This window comes from Labrus bergylta, chromosome 20 (assembly GCF_963930695.1).
Source record: "Labrus bergylta chromosome 20, fLabBer1.1, whole genome shotgun sequence".
NCBI lineage: Eukaryota > Metazoa > Chordata > Actinopteri > Labriformes > Labridae > Labrus > Labrus bergylta.
Window position 1 is genome coordinate 7,175,850 of NC_089214.1, and position 18,769 is coordinate 7,194,618.

Sequence of the window (18,769 nt, forward strand, 5' to 3'; positions counted from 1 at the left end):
CCTCCGCTATTCTGGAGCCTCCGCTCTCCTCCAGCCAATCAAACCAAATCGACATGAGACAACTGAAATAAACATAGATCTGACTTATCTGTGAAAGCTGTGAATGCTTCGTTGTGATTTACCTGACAGTGTGAGTTCTCAAGTCGTGCCCAACAATCGGGCTTGTTCTGTGTGAGCAAATACATTTTGGGCTTTGGTCGTGCGTTGTAAACACTTCAGTTCACTTCTGTTGACTGGTGTGTTAGCTAACCATGTTGACCCGTGTTGGGAAGCTCTACAGCTTCACAAAAAGAGCGCACTTGTTGATAGAAGAAAACGCTTCTTTATCCAGAAACAGATCGATGTTGAGGCGTTTTTCTGATTGGCTTTTGCTGTAGACAGAATTGTGTTCTCTTAACACAACTCCTAAATCAACTCCTGCTTAAGAGTGCTTCCCAAAAGGAAGTCTGTTTAAATCTGTTTTCATACTGCCCCAGGATTTCATTATGGTAGTTATCAAGATAATAATATACACAACATTATAGGCAGCATTGGCCAAGATAATGGTATTATTAACATTCCTTATTGGCAGAAGCCGGTTTGTTTATCCAAACAGACACAGGGCTAAATGATGAGGCAGCACGAGGGGGTACTGGGCGTTCAGTTCCCATATGCAGGGGGGATCAAAGGGCTCAGCCCGGCAGAAAGGCCCTTACGGCGACAAACTACTGTGGCTGTAATTGGGGAAGAGCTGTGTAAAAGTGTCCAGGGGAGGCCAAGGACAGCTTAATTATGTTGTGAAATTTAATTAGCCGACTGTGTGTGTGTGTGTGTTTGTGTGTGTGAGTTTCTGCTCTTAACCGCCTGACCTTGGTGTAATGATGGTTTAGCTGATGGTGTTTATCATCCATTATGGGAAAACATGGCAGAGTTATGGTTCCATTCCCTCTAGCTCAGAGGAGATGGATAAGAAAAGAGTGTGCTGTCGACTTTGAAAACTCATCCTCACTGTCTTAAAATCACTAAGTCGAAACAGTTCAGTGATTTGTGTTCTTCTTTGTGTGCTTCTTTTTCTAAACTAACCAGTCTCCTAATTACCTCAGTTTAAAAAGACACACAGACAGATGGTGTGTTCACTATGAAAGATTTTGATGTTGCTCTTCAAGTTGTTTTGCTCACAGCAGGGAGAGCTAATGCTTGTTTATTTTTGGGCTTTTTGCCTTTTTTTTTTGATAGGACAGTGGATAGAGGGGAAAAGAGAGAGTGGGAAATGACATGTGGGAAAGGAGCCACGGGCCGGACTTGAACCTGGGTCGCCCGCTTGTAGGGCTAAGGCCTCCAACATGGGGCAGGACATAACCACTAAGCAATCAACCGTTTTGCAGCAATTTCTGCAATCTCCAAGTATGAACAGATTTGGAGTCCAATAGCAGTATTCTCTCAGCGAATAGCCATCTTTGTTTCATGTTAGCACGCTATTATTACGCCATATAATCAGAGACATACAGCTGGTCAATCACTAGAAACTTAATCACATTGTTTTCACACACCAGGGACTTATCACTCGATCAGATGTATGTTTTGGACTGGTAGCAGTCGGGGTCAATCTGAGTTGGGTGTTGAATTGTGAAGTGGATCCTGGAAAGAACTATTGATTAGTCTTTGTTAAATAAATTAGATATCAGGCTGTTGTCATGAAGTTTGTCTGCTTTAGGTAAGGTTAGGGGAAGTCATTCATGCACGCAGATGTGTTGGATTGTATTTTCTTCTAAGAATTCTAAGTATTCTTCTAAGTATTCTTGACAGAGTGCGAGCCCACTCAGCGATGAAAACTCATGATGAATTGAACTTGGATGTGGAGTTTGCTGATAACAATAAGTTTTCCTTGTATAAAGTTGTTTTAGGGGCTGGTGGATGAGTCAGGTCAAGGGTCCCTCTGTCATCACTTCATCCTAAATGACTTTGTAGGGCGTGATATAGCAATGCATTATTGTTGAATGAGTAACCAGCACCATGATACATAACATCTGTGGAGTGTTTCTATTTAAACTGGCCCTCTTTTACCTCCCTGATGCTTTGAACTCTCATCATCAATCTCTGAAATTACGAAGAAGTGAGACAAATAAGTCACTGTAGCAATAGTTCAGTGGCAGTGTTTATTCTTCCAGCATTTAAATGTTTCATCGTGAATAATCATCATGATAAAATGGGTTAAAGTGCACATTGACTTTGCCTGTTAGAGAGCACAAAGGCTTTGCTCCCGCAGCGTTGAAATAATGATTTCTGCCACATTGAGGTCAAGCACTAGTACATTAGCTGTGTGGAGTATGCATGCTTTGAATCACAGAGCAAATATTGTTCTTATGCCCTGAGATTCCTCAAGTTCGCTGGAGCATAAAATCGAAGACTTTCAAAAAATGATCTTTGGTTTCTTTTGATGAAATGTTCTTTAAGCATGAAACAAATATTAAGGCCGCCTCTCTTCCTCTTTCTTCAGGCGTTGGACCAGGATCGGACCTCTCTGCAGAAGGTGAAGAAATCAGTGAAGGCCATCTACAATTCAGGACAAGGTGAGTCATGTTTCTAAATGTACTGTGTTTGAATGTGCACACGCTGATTGTTGGCTGTGTGGTCAAAACCATTTCCAATAAAAAAAACCCCAAAGGAAAGTCCAGGATTTCTCCAATGTCGTGACTAAAAATAAGGATTGCTTTCTTGTCTGGAACATTGCCTTTTGTTGGACAGATGGTGCTTCTTATTTCATGTGCGTGTGTATTCAGGCTGTCCCAAAAACCAACACCTGAGTTTGTTTTGCTCGCTGCTGTGACATGGATCCTCAGTAATTTTCCACTGAATACTTCTGAGCGCCGCCTCCTCCCTGAAAATTGACAGTTTCAGATGTTTGTGCCACAAAGGAGATTGTTTGTGCTCAAAAAAGGCAATTTATCTTCCTCCCATTGTCCCTCAAAGCCTCAAAACAACTGGAAATACTTCTTAGTTTAAAAAAACAATGGTTAGTAACTTTGACTAAATCTAGTTAGTGAAACCAATACCGCATGATGTACGAAAGAAAAAGGAAATGTTTGAGATGGGACGTTTGTGCATTTTGCAAATTAAATTATGGTAAATCTTGTGCCAACATTTAATAAACACAGAGGTCATAAGCTTCTCACACAAAACGCCCCCAGCTCTGAAGTTATAAGCCCTATAGTTTGAGTCCTTGTTGATTTGGTGCCTGTAGTTACTGCTGGTAACTTGACTTTAGCGTTTCCAGAAAGCAGCTGATGATCAGATGGTGTGTGTTTACAGTGCAGCCCAACACATACACATTGTTCCAATGAAGAAGCCAATCAATACTTCGATTTTCCAAGTGTGCTCGAGTGACCACAGTTGGATTTATGCCGCACTTTACAAAAGGAAGATTGTCCTTCTTGATTTGTGGAAGTCTCTTTAAAGGACAGAGCTAACATCTGTGGAAGCTGCAATATATTTTATTTATGGCAACACAAGCCATCCAGTATTTTCTAGTTTAGTGCTTTCAAATTTAAAGGAGCAGCAGCAGGAAATGGCACAAAGAGAAAGGAAATTACTGAAAACAAAGTCGGGTTCAGAGAAAAAATACTTCATACACGTGTCCAGAACATGAAGCAACCTCTGGTGTTGAAAAATGAAGCCACTGCGAAAGTGCAGTTCCTCAAGTGTCCACTTGAGGCTTGCCGCAGAAACCTCGGAAGTCACCTACGCACCCATTCAAAAAAAGACGTTTTTACAGGAGAAATCAAAATGTTTACAGCCTGGTACAAAAAACAAAATAGGTCTGATTAGCTCATGTCTCGACTCGACATGACAACTCATCTGTTTTGATTTTATTAAGGAAAACGTTTTTTCACAATAATGCCTGTGGCTGACCTGACTGACGGGTGGGTGCGGTGTAGCTGTTTTTCAGGAGTCTTAAAACACTCCTCAGCTGCAGCTGTCAGCCCGTCATTAGGTTGACTGGAGGTTAGGTTGTGTCAGCATTTCCAACATGGCGACAGCTATCGACGGGGTTCAAAAGCCCCCTTCAATAACCAAGTGTTGACGCCACAGGTTTTGTCCATCCATGTTTATTTAAAGTCTGTGTGGCATAGGACCAATACTGCAGAGACAGCTTTGTCCACAGGGGGCGCCAAAATCAACACAAACCAAAAGAGCTTAAAAATGCAAGAAAAACGAATCCAAAGAGGACATGAATTTAACATCCTCGATGGAAACTGCAGCTCTGTTTGGACAGCATTTGAGTTTCCAGTGTGATAAAAATTCAAAATGGCTGCTGCAGGAAAAAGCTCTACAGGGTGCTCGTCTCACTTAACCTTCCTCTCAGGAGTCTCCCTCAGCAGACTAAACATCACTCCGGTCCAGCTCTTCTTCGTGTCTCTTAACGACAAGGCCAGATGGACGCTGCTGGTTGAATGGCGGCTCCTGCAGAGTTTCACAGACCTGGAGAACTGCACGTCGTTCTCTGCTGACAATAAAGATGACTTACTCGAGTCAAAACCAATAAAACTGAAGTCTCTCTGGAGCTGCCACTGATCACAAATCTCAGGTTCAAGTCACAGGTCTGTTATTGTAGCGGTTGTGTTGCTGCGTCGATAAAGTGACTTTCCATTGCAGGATCTGTTGAATATTTCAGCTTCGCCTTGTTTATCATTGAACATGAAAAGACTTGGCCCTTTGCTGCAACACCCATTGGTTTGCTGTTTGCCTGGAAAACTGAGGGGCATCCAAAACAAACTTTTTTTTTAAAGAAAATAACTAAATCAAGTCGCTCTTGAAGGCCTGAAAATCTTGATCAAAGACTTGATAGTATCTGAGTTAGCTGACTAACGAACTACCTGCAGTTATTTTGAGGGAATGTTTCACTTAATCATCATTACTACCTTCAGGACTCATGCACTGACTGTATACCCTCATAAAGACGTTGCAAACACTGCAGGCCGCCTCAAGCCCTCGTGCTAACCATGCTAATCATTAGCCATAGTTTATTGACCAGTGGTTGTCCTTTGTGTTTCCTACACAGACCACGTCCAGAATGAAGAGAACTACGCTCAGGCTCTGGACAAATTTGGCAGCAACTTCATCAGCCGGGACAACCCTGACTTGGGGACGGCCTTCGTCAAGTTCTCCTCCCTCACCAAGGAGCTGTCCGCCCTCTTGAAGAACCTGGTGAGTCCGACACGTCAGCACCTCGTGCGCATGTAATGAAGTCGTAACTGATTCTCCTGCAGAGTGCTCCTCTACCTTCATGTGCTTCTGCATTCACATGGATGCAAAGAGGAAAAACATCCAAAGAGAGCTTTTTTTTTTTCTTTTCTTGTCTTCTCTCCTCTAAGTGGTTTAGGATTTGGGTTTAAGGTTAAGATTAGGATTACATTAGAGTACAGCGTTGAGGTCAGGCATGTAGCAGACAAGGTGAACCGTTTATTGATTGACTATGTCTGTAAAAATCCTAAGAATGTATTAATGGAGATTTGCCTACAGGCCCCAGCTGATTAAAATAAGTTCATCTATCTCTTTGACAAAACAGTTCACAATTCCCCTGCACAGTTTGAACCGTCATCTCAGTCAGAGAGTAAAGCAGCTGACTGCGGCTATATTGTGTCCCCCTCCCCCCCCCCCCCTCCCCCTGGTTGAGGCTCTTATCTGTCTGTCGTGGATTTCCCCTGATGTTTCTGTTGAATAATGTGTCCTGTTTGAATCCTGTGTGAGTGATTGTTGTTGGAAGAAGAGCCAGCCCTCGCTCTTTCCCTCTCTTCCTGTGTAGCTGAGAGCGAGATTAGACTCCATAAATACACTTGGCAGCACCAGGAACAACTGTGTGTGTGTTTGTGAGTGTGAGTGTGAGTGTGAGTGTTTGGAAACCGTCTTAAACCACCCACCTGTTTGCTTTACCTGCAGATTGCAGCAAAGTGAAGTAAACTCTCCTCCTCGTCTCTCCCTTCTCCTCTCTCTCTCTCTCTCTCTCTCTCCACTCTCTCGTCTTTGCCATTCTGAGTGTTTTATTGACTGAGTTTTTTAGACTTCAATAACTCTGCCCTGAGGGCTGCTGGTATGTGCGTGCACTACAAATGAGAATTGATGAATAGTGCTTGTCCTAGATGTCCGACATGTGTTATCGGCTTAAATGTAAGGAATTTATAGACGCATTTGGATGCCTTGTGTCCTAATATTCAGCTTCTATCTGAGTGTTTTTTTTTTTTTTTTGGAAACGAAGAGAAAGTTACAGGCGAGAGTGACAGTTTCCAGGATGAGCCGTTAGAGCTCACAGGCAGCCGGCCAGAAGAAGATTGATTCTGACTTTGGCTGTATGCAAGACAGGCACTTAAGAAGCACATTAGCGCCCATTAAGTGTGTTGTTTACTTCCTTGACCACTGCAGTATGTCTGTGTGGACTTGGCTAACAACAACAAGGGCTTAAATGCTTAGTACCGTTGTAAATGACCTCGCTGATCCTGATGGTTAGAGCTGCTGAGCAGAAGTGTAGCAGCCTGAGCTGCAGCCGGCAGCGCAGGCTTCTGCTAATTCTTCAATAGACCCCTCGACACGGGGGGCTGACTTCTGCAACACTCTTATTATTTTTGTTGCGGATGTTTTTGGTCAGCAGCAGATATCATGAACCGGTTGATGCATTGCACTCAAGGTTAGAGGATGAGGGGGACATTATGCAATGTTCTTGTAGTTGTCAACAACAACAAAGCATTTTCCAGAGCTTTCTTCTTCTCCTTGTCCACAGAACAGGCTCGTTAGTTGACAATGAAGACATCATTCTGAAATGCTTCATTTTAATTTAACAACAGCTAAAATAATAGGCCTAATGGGGAAGGGACAAAGACAAACACACAGAAAATGTTTGCTAACTGCAGTTTAGTTCAGCTTTATGATGAGTTCTAGCTCCTATTAGCTAGCTAGACACTCTACAAAACGGACATTTGACCCATGACCTTTGACCTCTGAAGGGTTTCAGAGGTCCGGATGTTCACTGAAGGATAAAGTGTGTTTACTTTGAACCCTTACAGCAGCAGTTAGATCATTAAAGTGTAATGAAACGAGTTGGAAACAGGAAAACAGCGGCACAGGCGCGCGTCTGCGGGGGTCGAGACCTCTGCGGGTTCCCGGTCCCACAGGCGTGCGTCTGCGGGTTCGAGGCCTCTGCGGGTTCTCGTTCAGTTCCTTGCAGCCGACCTCCTCCTCGTAACGGGTGGTGAGCGTGTAGGCTTTACGCGTCAGTTTCGGCAGAACCGCGTGGACTCCGCTCAGGTGGAAGTGAAACTGTTTCTCCAGGTCGTCTACGTTTTAGACGACACTCTTTGTCAGATTATACCCAGAGACACTGCGTTTATCCACCATGAGCAAAGCAAGGAGGAGGGCATATTGACGTTAATTCTGCCCTAGTTTGTACCTGTTGGTTCTGTAAATACACAACAGTTTGCTGACACCTTGACCATCACCTTGCTGTCCAGCTCCAAATCCTGTTTCCATCAAAGAGGAGTTATATTTAGTTATATAGAGTGTGTGATTCTTTAAAAAGAGGGTTTTAGAGAAACATGCGTTAAAACAGGATTGGGGTATCTATTAGGGACTATTTCCTGCTTCAGGTAGATGCACATGTTCTGCTCTTTAGATTATTTAAAGCTGCAGGATGTGTTCATGAAACTGTTTTAGAAGTTCATTCATTAAGATCCAAAAAAAAAAAAAAAAAAACCCTTCAACAATGAGAATCACTCGTGTGTTTCAAACAGCTTTTCATGGAACAATTAAGCAGGGGAGTTTTTGATCGTACTTCACAATGCACAAAAACAAAAGAAGATCGTTCTTCTGTTTGTATATTTTCTTTAGATTTGATGACAGAAATAGAACTGCAGAATACCTTCATCTTTCTCCCGTATCGTCCTGCCTCTGTGTTGTGTTCTGATCGCTGCGTTAGGTAGTTTTCTGGTGACAACAGCGATATAATATCTCCCTGTTTTCCTTCCTCTGTCCTCTCCCAGCTCCAGAGCCTCAGCCACAATGTGATCTTCACTCTGGACTCGCTGCTGAAGGGCGATTTGAAAGGCGTGAAAGGGGTAAGATTCGCTGTAAAACTGCCTCTCCTCCTTGCATTTCTCTCTAATGACGCATTCGGCCCTCTTCCGTTGCACAGCTCAGCAGTGGGATGGACATATGAAACGCCTCTTCAGCACATCTCTTTATTAATCTCTCAACTTCTGTTCATGTTGGGAGTAATGTGAGATGAGCGCAGGGAGACGGGGGGGGGTGGGAGAGCAGATCACTCTGTAAATCTTGCAGAAGTAAACACTGCCTTTGCGTTGAGCTGGAGGCGTGTGGGCGAGTAACTGGGTCATGAACCCTTCATGTTCGGGGTACACAGAGGGGCGGGGTCACTTGCTGGGGCATAAATCAGGAGGGGGTTGAGGCGTTTGCTGGCACCCTGTTCTTAAAAGAACTCCGCCTCCAAGGTTAATCGTGTGCTTCTCCTCTTGTGTTTCTGCAGGACATAAAGAAGCCCTTTGACAAAGCATGGAAAGACTACGAAGCCAAGTTGTAAGTGCATCATTTAAGTGCTGTTATTAATCTGCTTCTGTGCAGTACCTGATAATGGATGAATCCCTGAGCACCAGGAGAGAGAGACATGCAGCACATTACACTGCTCAACATTTGACTGCATGTCACAAAGTAAAGGGAAAATCATAAATACACGATAACTTCATTTCTTTCTGTGTCTGTTACACATATGACACACACACACACACACACACACACACACACACACACACACACACACACACACTTCAAAGACAAATCCAATTAAGCACTAATTCTTCACCTTTATATTGAAGTCATCTTTTATTACCAGACATTTCTAACTGTATTTGGCACATTTAAAAGCAATTTTTACCAGGACTTAGTGTATTTATTGATCTAATGTTGTTGCTGTTTCAATATATTGTCCATATATATATTACTTAGTTATTGTCCATTCATTGATCCTCTTATGACGCAACAGTTTTTTTTAATCCAACTTCTCTATAAATAAACAAATTGAGGTAATGATGTTCAGGGATATAAGTTTGAACCATCCTGGACAGGTCGTCTCAGTCACTGTCCTCTCCTCTGTGTCAGTACAAAGATCGAGAAGGAGAAGCGAGAGCACGCCAAGCAACACGGGATGATCCGCACGGAGATCACCGGGGCTGAGATCGCCGAGGAGATGGAGAAGGAGCGGCGTCTCTTCCAGCTCCAGATGTGTGAGGTAAGGTTTTAAAACGAAGCTGGAGGATGTTTTTTTTTTGTTTTTTAGCTGTGATAAGGGTATAAGGGTAGGATGTCATAAGACCAAATTTCAAACATGTCAGAAAGTCATCCGACCGGTTGGGAGCAGCAGATCGGGCTGTAATCCGCCATCGTGCCCGCCCCCCCAAAGTTAGTTGTGTGACTCAAAATTCGGGTCAGACTGAACCTGAAATCGTACAGCGCATCCCCAACTTTAGGCAGGTCCAGTCACTGACAGGTCAGAGGTTAAAACCCTCTTGACACAATTTGTGTTGCTATCTATTTGAAATCATAGGAATCCTGTACATGTGTGCTGTAGTCTCATCGTAAATCATCTGAGATCTGAGTTAAAAAAAAAAAAAAAAAAGCATTTCAAACTAATATCCTGACATGTTGTGTTGTGTGTGAGGTTGTCACACAACATCCGCACTCTCTAACGGCCTCCTCGTTTAATTAAATGAGACGGCGGCTCGGCTAAAACAGTTGAACTCTGTTTAACCTTTGAACGACAAAGAATAGTCGTAATCTGTCTTTGCTCTCGGGGGAAGCTGCAGATGAAATGCACATTTGTGATGAATTACATTTTGTTTTCTAAGAGTATTTTTGATTTGATTTACTTTCCCCTGCTCGTCTCTCGCTCCTTTTTCAATCTGTACTGCTCCATTATCCTCCAGATTATCCTTTTCAATATTGTCATCACTTAATCTTTAGTCTTTCTTTTTCTTATTTTGTCTCACACAAAGACCAGACTTTGGAGTCTTTTTTTCCTTTTTTCTGATCGCTGTGTTTGTCTTTTTCATTTAAATTATTATTTATTTTGGCCTGTTTTTAAGGGTTTTGTTGGGTATTTGCTAGTCCCTCTCCTTTTTATGAAGCTATATTTATTGCATTTTAGAATGGCATTACATTAAATAAGGAGAATATGTGAACTACAATGAATTTATTTGATGTTTCTTTGTACAGGGACGTGAATACAGAAAGTAAGCCCATGACACACACTACACAGCACTTATTGCCAAAGCTAATCTTTAATGCCCGTCCCTAGTTTTGCCTTTATAAAATAATAAAATACATGTAAAAAAGAACAACAAATGTAAAACAGTTTAAAACAACCTCAACTTAAAACAGAACAAAACATGATAGATATTATGATCCCATTTAAGACTGTAAAAGAAGAAGCACAGATTCATAACCGACTGACTGAGTCCTTTGTTTTCTTTGTTGGGACGTCATTATTTAAGCATGATCACATGAGAGGGAGTGATGTTGTACTGAATATCAGCACTGCTTTGAATTTGCATCGGTTGGCGTGAGGCCGCAGGCCGAGAGCTGAAGATAATTATAGCAGTGTTGATATCCAGTACAACATCTCCTCCTCCAGCGTGATATTGCTTTATATATAAAGTACACCAGTCTACCCGGTGAAAACATCTGCTGTGCATCGGACGGTTCAGGCCTTCAACGTGCTCCATTAAATCCTGATAATGGACACATCGTCGGCCATTTTCCCTTACACACGTTTATACTCCAGTTCAGCATACAGAAGAAAACAGGAGAAAAAAATAATTGGATTTTTTTGCCACACCAACTCCACTATTTCCAGATCTTAGCTGTAACTGAACTGTTGCTAAGCAACCCAAACATTCTCCTGCTCTCTGCTACTCTGTTTGTATCCATGGTTACCAAAGATGAGCTACTTAGTTTAATGTTCATGTATTTATAATATATATTTTTATTCATCATTCAGCGAGTTAAATAAGTCTCTATTTTGTGATTCAGAGGTACAGGTGAGATTAATCAGGACAAACTCTTTCTGCACTAGTTTCAGAACTCCTGGCTGAGGCGGAGGGATACACATTGTGAAAAGTCCCAGGGATGGAGCCCTAATCAGACTGCCGATTCCAGCAGCGATGTATTTACGCCTCTGTGACATTGCCCCCTTCAATCAGAATGTTCTGGAAGTGAAATGGGGGCAAAGTGAGCCAGTGAGGGAGAGCAGCGCCGTGTGTGTGTGTGTGTGTGTGTGTGTGTGTGTGTGTGCGCAAGTCTGACCATGTGTGTGTATGTGGAGCTCCTGCTGTGCCGTGCTTTCACAACACCCGAAATGCAATGTGAATTCACAGACTAGGAAAAGACTATAACGCCGTCACAGAGTCAAACTAAATCTATAAAGACGTGATAACAGCTGAGCTTAGATACGGCACTTTTGCAGATAAAGCGGTCTGAAAAGCACTCATGGAAAGCCACTCGGCCGAAAACTCTTAATATACGCCTCCACATCTGCTCTGTTTGATTTACACTGCCAAAAATAAATACAGTTTAAACAACCAAAAAAGCAGTACAGCATTAATAAGTTGAAATGCTTTCTTTTCACATCATTCAAACTCCTGGTTCTTTCACTCAAGCCGACCTTCCTGGATCATACTTCATATTCTTATTGGCACCTGTAGCAACACTCCCCCACCTACGCAGGGCTATTTCTGGTCCAAACACCCACTTATTCAAATCCTACAGCATGGGAAGTCTATTTCACCGGCTGCATTTAAAACCATATTGGAATCTTGAGTTAACTTTTTGCTCTTGGATGATTTTGAATAATTTATAGAATAGATGAAACACTCCTGCAGCTCCATGGTTAGGGATTACAGCAGGTCTTAACACACTGCAGTACCTACATTAACAGGGCATGAAAGGCACTAGTGTCTATGCAGTGGGTAAGATTTAGGAATATAACATTCAAAAATTCAGATTGTGAGACGCTAACGATTCAAACGAGGGAATCAAACGGTCCCTCTTTAATTCAAGTGTCTGGTTCTGGGAACTTGTTTGCTTTGAAGCATCTTGTGACACACTTTGAATTCTCTTTGGTATTAATGCTCACTGGTTGTACTTAAAGCAATCTGACAGCTAGCATTAAGCGTTGAACAAATGTGAGCTCTTTATGTGCCCAGGAGAATCAGAACAAACTGTTAGAGCTCACTCCGCTTCGCCAAAAACCTCTCTGGTGGTGGGCGGCGACGCCTACGCCTTGTTCACTGTTTTATCCTGTTAGGATTTTTTATTTTTTTTCCCTTTCTTTCTTACTCAAGTTACATAATGGACCGATGGCTGTTGCACTGCTGTTAGCTCTGTGAATTATTCACTTCAAAACTCTCTGCAGTCTTTTGTGCTCTCTGCCTTTTGTGAACTCAGGGGTGTTTCCTCGCCCACATTTTGTGTTCTGACTTCCTACTGCTCTGCTACGGAGCAGAAGAGGCCAAATTAACTTACATTTATTTGCATTTATTATTTCTAACAAGGTGTTCAGTAAAAAAAAAAAAAAAAAGGAATAAATAACAGAACAAGAGGCTGGACGACACTGCAGTGGTTAGTGCTGTTACAGTGAGGCCGTGCATGCAAGGGTTCTTTCCATGTACTCCGGCTTCCTCCCACAGTCCAAAGATATGCTCGTCAGGTTAATTGGTGACTATGAAACTGCCCGTAGGTGTGAATGTGAGTGCGTCTGGTTGCCCGTCTCTCTATATGTCAGCCCTGTGATTGACTGGCGACCAATCCAGGGTGTACCACGCCTCTCATCCGATGACTGCTCCTTTTTCTACTTACATGATCTAAGTGCTGGCACGATGCTAACATGCTTCTGTTGAGTAAATCTGAAGTTTACCCTCTTCCACTATCTGTTTTTTTTTTTTTTCTTCAGTATGCTAAAATGTTCTAATAAGCACTAAACACAAGTCCAACTTCATTATCAGTCGCTTCATCATCCGTTGTTTATTATCCGCCTCCAGTTGATGCAGGATGCCAAAAAACACAGTTGTCTCTCCCACGCTACATTAGCACTGACTACACCTCGCATTAGCTTCTTCTAGTTCACATGTATTAATAATTATCAACCCTGTTCAGAGCTCTGTTTGTGAGCTCACTCTTCAGCATGATGATGATGATTTGTTGTGGCCTTACTGCATGACGCTGTTTCTATACTTACATGATCTGTTATTATCAGGCCAACCATAGTTCAGTGGTCAGCTCTGAACACACAGATATCTCACCAGCTGCATATGTATTTTAAGATTCATTGCTATTTGCTTTTAGATGTCTAACAGGGCAATGAGAGTGAGCGCTCTCAGATGGGGCCCCATTAGGGAGGTGTCCTGCTGTCATTGCAGAAGGTTGTAAATTTTGATCTTCGACTATGGTGTAAAGTTTGTCAGCCCTCAGATGGGCCCCTATGTGGCCTGGGGCCCCAAGCTGCTGCCTGCCTTAGCTGTTGACAAGCAGGATCGCATGGATGTTCAATCCATGCGATGATCTCCCGATGAAAAGAGGAGACAGAATAATAAATACAAACATCAGAGATTTTCTAAACGACAGCCATCGTGGATGTAGATGCTGTTCCACCCACCGTTGTTGTTTCTGCTGCGGTGTGTGTGTGTGTGTGTGTGTGTGTGTGTGTGTGTGTGTGTGTGTGTGTGCGTGTGTGCGTGTGTGTGTGCGTGCGTGCGTGCGAGCGTGCGTGCGTGCGTGCGTGCGTGCGTGCGTGCGTGCGTGCGTGCGTGCGTGCGTGCGTGCGTGCGCGACAGTTGCAGCAGTCAGTGGTACAATCTGTTCATCCCACTTAACCTCATTTCTCTCTGTGTGCGTGCACTCTCTCGCTCTCACGCTCTCTCCCCCCCCCCCCCCCCCTTTTTATTCTCTCTCCGTGTTACTCAATCACCAGATTACAGGATGCTCTCACTCTCTCACTCTCTCGCCCTTTTCATCCTGGGATGTCAGTGAAAGAGGAGTGCGCGGACAGGCAGCGCTTAGCGGGCTGCATTCTGTTGTGCTCCGACGCGACAGCCGTGCGAGCGAGGCTGCTCATTCACACAAAAGAGTCCAAACACGCACATGCCGCGGCTCTCTGCGAAAGCCGCACGGCGCTCAGACCTCACATCAAACAGCCTCTGTCAGGCACACAAAGAGACGACGCATGCATGCATACACGCACATACATGTGCACTCACTTGTGTGCTAATGTACGTGCATCCAAACACGTGATTCAAGGAGAGAATTGACTTCAGGAAAGCTTTTGAGTTAAAGATGACATTTTTGATGTGGAGCTGAAAGTGGTCGGTGACTCTCAGGGATTGGCATGCTGTGGGATTAGCTCAGATTAAGATTATCTTTTTATTTGTTTGATCGTCGGGAGCGCCGTCTGAGGACTCCTCGTCTGTTTTGAGTCCTCAGACTGCGAATGCAGTCTACAAAGCCCCGTCTCTGGAGACAATCCTCTCTTCTTCTTTTTTTGTAATGCTAATGTTGAAAAAAAATCCCTTATCATCCTTTTGAAACTTTATTTAGATCAAGGTAGAGCGTCGGTATCCTCTCTTATGTGTGTACAGTCTGCTCCAAACTCCCTCAGCTCATACATCAAAGCCCTCCTAAAGCGTCTGCGCACTCAGATGTGATTGTCATAACTCAAAGTCTTCATGCTCTTAAGTGGCCATGGCAAAGCAGAAACACCTCATTAAAACCGAGAAAATCCTCCCTGAATTTTCACTCCTGGCTGAACTCTGCACATTTTCCTCTCTTTCTGCAGTACCTGATCAAAGTAAATGAAATCAAGACCAAGAAAGGAGTGGACCTCCTCCAGAACCTGATCAAGTATTACCACGCACAGTGCAAGTAAGTACCACCTTAATCCCTTGAACCCCCAAGTGTGAAGCTCTTCCTGCTCGCTGAAAAATCTATAAGGTATATTGATATCCATTCCCTGCCTCCAGTATGATTCACAGATCTTGAGGGTGCACAGCAGTGTGTATATATAGCGCTCATGAATATGCACGGGTCGTCACACAGATATGTTCTGACAGCTGTGGGGTTTGCTGGGTAAATAAGTTGGTGCTCTCCGTGCCACAAACGCAGCTCACGTCGGCCTGTGACAGAATGACAAATTTTCTCTCAGCGTTGCTAGGTCCTGTCATAACACCGGGACAAAGCAATATATTTCTACGGTTAATCCGTTCAACCTGGGCCGTGATGATGGAAACGCTGCAGTGGTGATGGATTAGATGGGGAGATAAAGAGAAGTGTGTAACAGCAGAAAAAACACAAATTGTGTTCATTTTTATCCATCAGAACCGACAAATTATAGCCGGTAATTGAACACAATTTGTGTATTTGTCTGCCTAGATGTTGTTGTTTTTTTTGTATTATGACATCATTTCAACCACCCAGGGAAACATGGACTCATGCAAACGCGTCATCGATCAGGGGAAAGATGGTGACATCTTTCCAAACAACTTCAAAGTAGCAGACATCTTTGAAACGAGTCTTTCCTCTAAATCAAAACGTAAACAGAATTTAGCAATCTGCATGGCAATTATAGAGCAATAAAGATGTCAGTATGCTCCGACAGAGGTTTGATCATCTGAAACCACACATATTTATTGATGTTGACATCAAACGACGTGCTGACAATTCTGTCAACATTCAACGATTCTGACAATCCAACGAGCAGGCCGACTTCTCTGAGGGATTGAGCAGGTTCAGTCTTTCACACTAACGCTATTTTGTTGGGCCCCTTTTGCCTGAATTAGATAGTTCTGCTGAAGAGAGAGGGAGGAGACAGTAGAGGAAGACATGACGCAAAAGGCCGAGGTCAGACTTGAACCCACAGCCGCTTCAACGAGCATTACAGCCTCTGTACATGGGGTGTGCAACATAACCGCTCGGCTAACGGCTCTCCCAACTCTTGTATTATTTTTCCTTTTTTTTCTCAACAGCGTTTCTCTTTTTGTACAAAAAGGTGCAACAATATGAATACCTTTGAGGAAATTGTGTCTCTAAAAAAAAGTTTGTCAAATACTTGAATTTAAAAGCAGAAAATATGTCAGTGACGTATTCCTGAATGTATTTATAAATACATGGTAAAGCATGGTAAAACCGTGAAGCCTTTGTATAACTGCAGCTCTTTACTCTGACATTCTGCGAGGCCATTAGTACTTGACACAGAGGTGGCTGTCGTGGGAGTAGAGATGTGCGATCATACATGCTCATGTTGAAAAAAAAAACAAAAAACAAGCATAGGAGAGAAGCGACGGAGGAAGTAATGTAATGAGCGGAGAAAGGGAGAAATGTGCTCTCAAGAAAAGAGAGTGTTGTTTAAGGGTGGAGGGAGTGAGGTCATTAGTGGTGATTTGCAGCTGTGGCGCTGCATCGAGGTGTGTCCCACCAACAGATCAGTAATGGATTTCAGCGAGCGCTTAGCACCTCTGCAAATCTGCTATGGACACGACGAGCTACGATTTCTGTGCCAAGAGCCCCGAAAGGCGCCAGCAGAGGCGAGCGATACATTAAACATAGACTGCACCAGCCTCCTCTGCGTTTGACCTTCACAGCAGGAGGAGCAGAGCGTAACCTGTCATTTGCAAAGCTGTAATTCCCATCAATAAAAGACGCGTCTCTCTATTTTTAATGGCATTAACGTTTTCCTTTTGTTCTGCAGTTTCTTCCAGGATGGCTTGAAGACAGCCGATAAGCTTAAGCAGTACATCGAGAAGCTGGCAGCTGATCTCTACAATGTAAATACTCATACTTTTACTTTTACCGTTTCTTTTCGTCCTTTTTTTTTGGGCTTTTCCTCTTTAAATAATCGAGGCTGAACGATTGTGCTGATGTGTTCATGAATACTTGCACTTTGAGGGTTTTGCTCCCACAGTAAACGAGGCAAAACTTTAAATTAAGCTGCTCATATTAACTATTTAATCAGGCTTAGAATCATCCATAGAAGCTGCATATTGACTTTTTATTAGTTATTATGAAGGAATTATATATACCTGCATGACTTTCCTACAACTCTATGGCAAGTAACTTAGATTCCTTCTCTTAAGAACCTTAATTATTCATAGTGATAATGGAAGTTGCTGTATGCAAAATACGATCTTAACATCCATTTGCTCAGTATGGACATCACAAGGTCAGAGCAACAAAAGGTCACAAGAACAGCTTCCTTCCTTGCTATCATTGAGCAATAACTAGGAAAGAATAAATGACCCGGTAGTTTTAAGATATGGTCAATTTGAATGATTCATTAATAAATGTTTTTAATCAACAATAAAAGGCAAACATGCCGCTCTTTTGCATTCTTCTAACCAACTCGTAACTGGTTTATATATCACTCGGGTCGTTAAACGTAAAGATCTGATTCTGATTGGCTAATCTGAGTGAATGAAGTCTAAGTTTATTGAAACCACAGTGATAATCTTAAAGTCCACTAACTTCCCCCCTGAATCAACCTTGATTTAAGTTGTTTTTCTTCAATAGTTTACATTTCAGTTAGTTACTGAAAAGTGAGAGTAGTAGAATTTTTACTGCATCAAAAGCAAACCTTAGAAATAGATGTGCCTGAACTGTCGACTCATCATCATTTCTTATTTATAACTCAGCTCTGCTTTCTCCTGAAGCTGCAGTTTTTTTTTAGACTATAAAGCTCCTGCAGTTATTGTCAGATAGAAGGAAGCACAACAGCAGCAACTGTCCCCGTTCAGTTTACAACGGAGACTAGAAACTAGAAAAACTACCAGCTTCTCAAATATAGAAAAGCCTTGCACAAGAAGGAGCAGTCAAGAGATCATCTCCCTTTTTCTCTCTTCCTTTCAAAGATTAAATTTACTCTAAGAGAGAGACATTTAGATCGTCAAGTGGTGATGAAACCTGACACTTGAGATCCATCAGTTCACTGTGTGGAGCTTTAGTTTCACTTCTCACTTGATAAAGCAACCTTGAAAATATTTTTGGACATGCAGTTCATATTAATGTGTTGTTTGTTGATGCCTGGGGAAGTCCACATGTAGGTTGGAATAAAAATGTGGCAGAGAAAAACAGGGACAATTCAGAACTATATTCTCTAAAAAGGAAATGTTATTGATTTCAGTGTCGATACTTGTGTGAGATATTTTTGTTCTAAGCATTTATCAACTCCGCACCAACACAGCAGATCATCCTTTTTGTTTGGCTTGAAAGTGGACAGACTAATAAAAATGTAATTGGCCTCCCAAAAATCCTAATCTGTGAATGGCTTATTGCCTTGTCAGAGGCGGGACGTGTGTTAAAAATTGACAGGCTGTTTGCAGCTTTCTTTGCAGAATATTTTCTCTGTATTTACTTTAAATTATGACTTTGGACACGCAACTTTCTTTTGACAATTACAGGATGAAGAATAGAAGATGCATTTGTTGTCATTGTGCCTTTAAAAAAAAAACAATATACACTGGAATAGAACATCTTTAGATTCTGGTGTATCTTTTTTCTTAAGCCTTTGGTTTAATCCTCCTCAGATCAAACAAACTCAGGATGAGGAGAAGAAGCAGCTGACCGCCCTGCGGGATCTCATCAAGTCCTCCCTCCAGCTGGACCAGAAGGAGGTAGGCAGATCACAGCCACACACACACACACACACACACACACATGCACAGGTCAAAACTTCCACTTAAAGCAGGCGGAT

At 42.6% G+C, this 18,769-nt stretch overlaps 1 protein-coding gene across 5 annotated transcripts in view; it reads left to right on the top strand.

Moving 5' to 3' along the window:
- Positions 1-18,769, top strand: part of asap1b (ArfGAP with SH3 domain, ankyrin repeat and PH domain 1b) — a 60,795-nt gene that overhangs the window by 18,346 nt on the left and 23,680 nt on the right. For all 5 annotated transcript variants that reach the window (XM_065948859.1, XM_065948860.1, XM_065948861.1 and 2 more), the window contains exons 2-9: positions 2,477-2,549; positions 5,039-5,184; positions 8,007-8,081; positions 8,510-8,559; positions 9,139-9,268; positions 14,864-14,949; positions 16,772-16,847; positions 18,603-18,689. In XM_065948859.1, the coding sequence (XP_065804931.1) occupies positions 2,477-2,549; positions 5,039-5,184; positions 8,007-8,081; positions 8,510-8,559; positions 9,139-9,268; positions 14,864-14,949; positions 16,772-16,847; positions 18,603-18,689 (723 nt within the window). The remainder of the gene's footprint in view (positions 1-2,476; positions 2,550-5,038; positions 5,185-8,006; positions 8,082-8,509; positions 8,560-9,138; positions 9,269-14,863; positions 14,950-16,771; positions 16,848-18,602; positions 18,690-18,769) is intronic.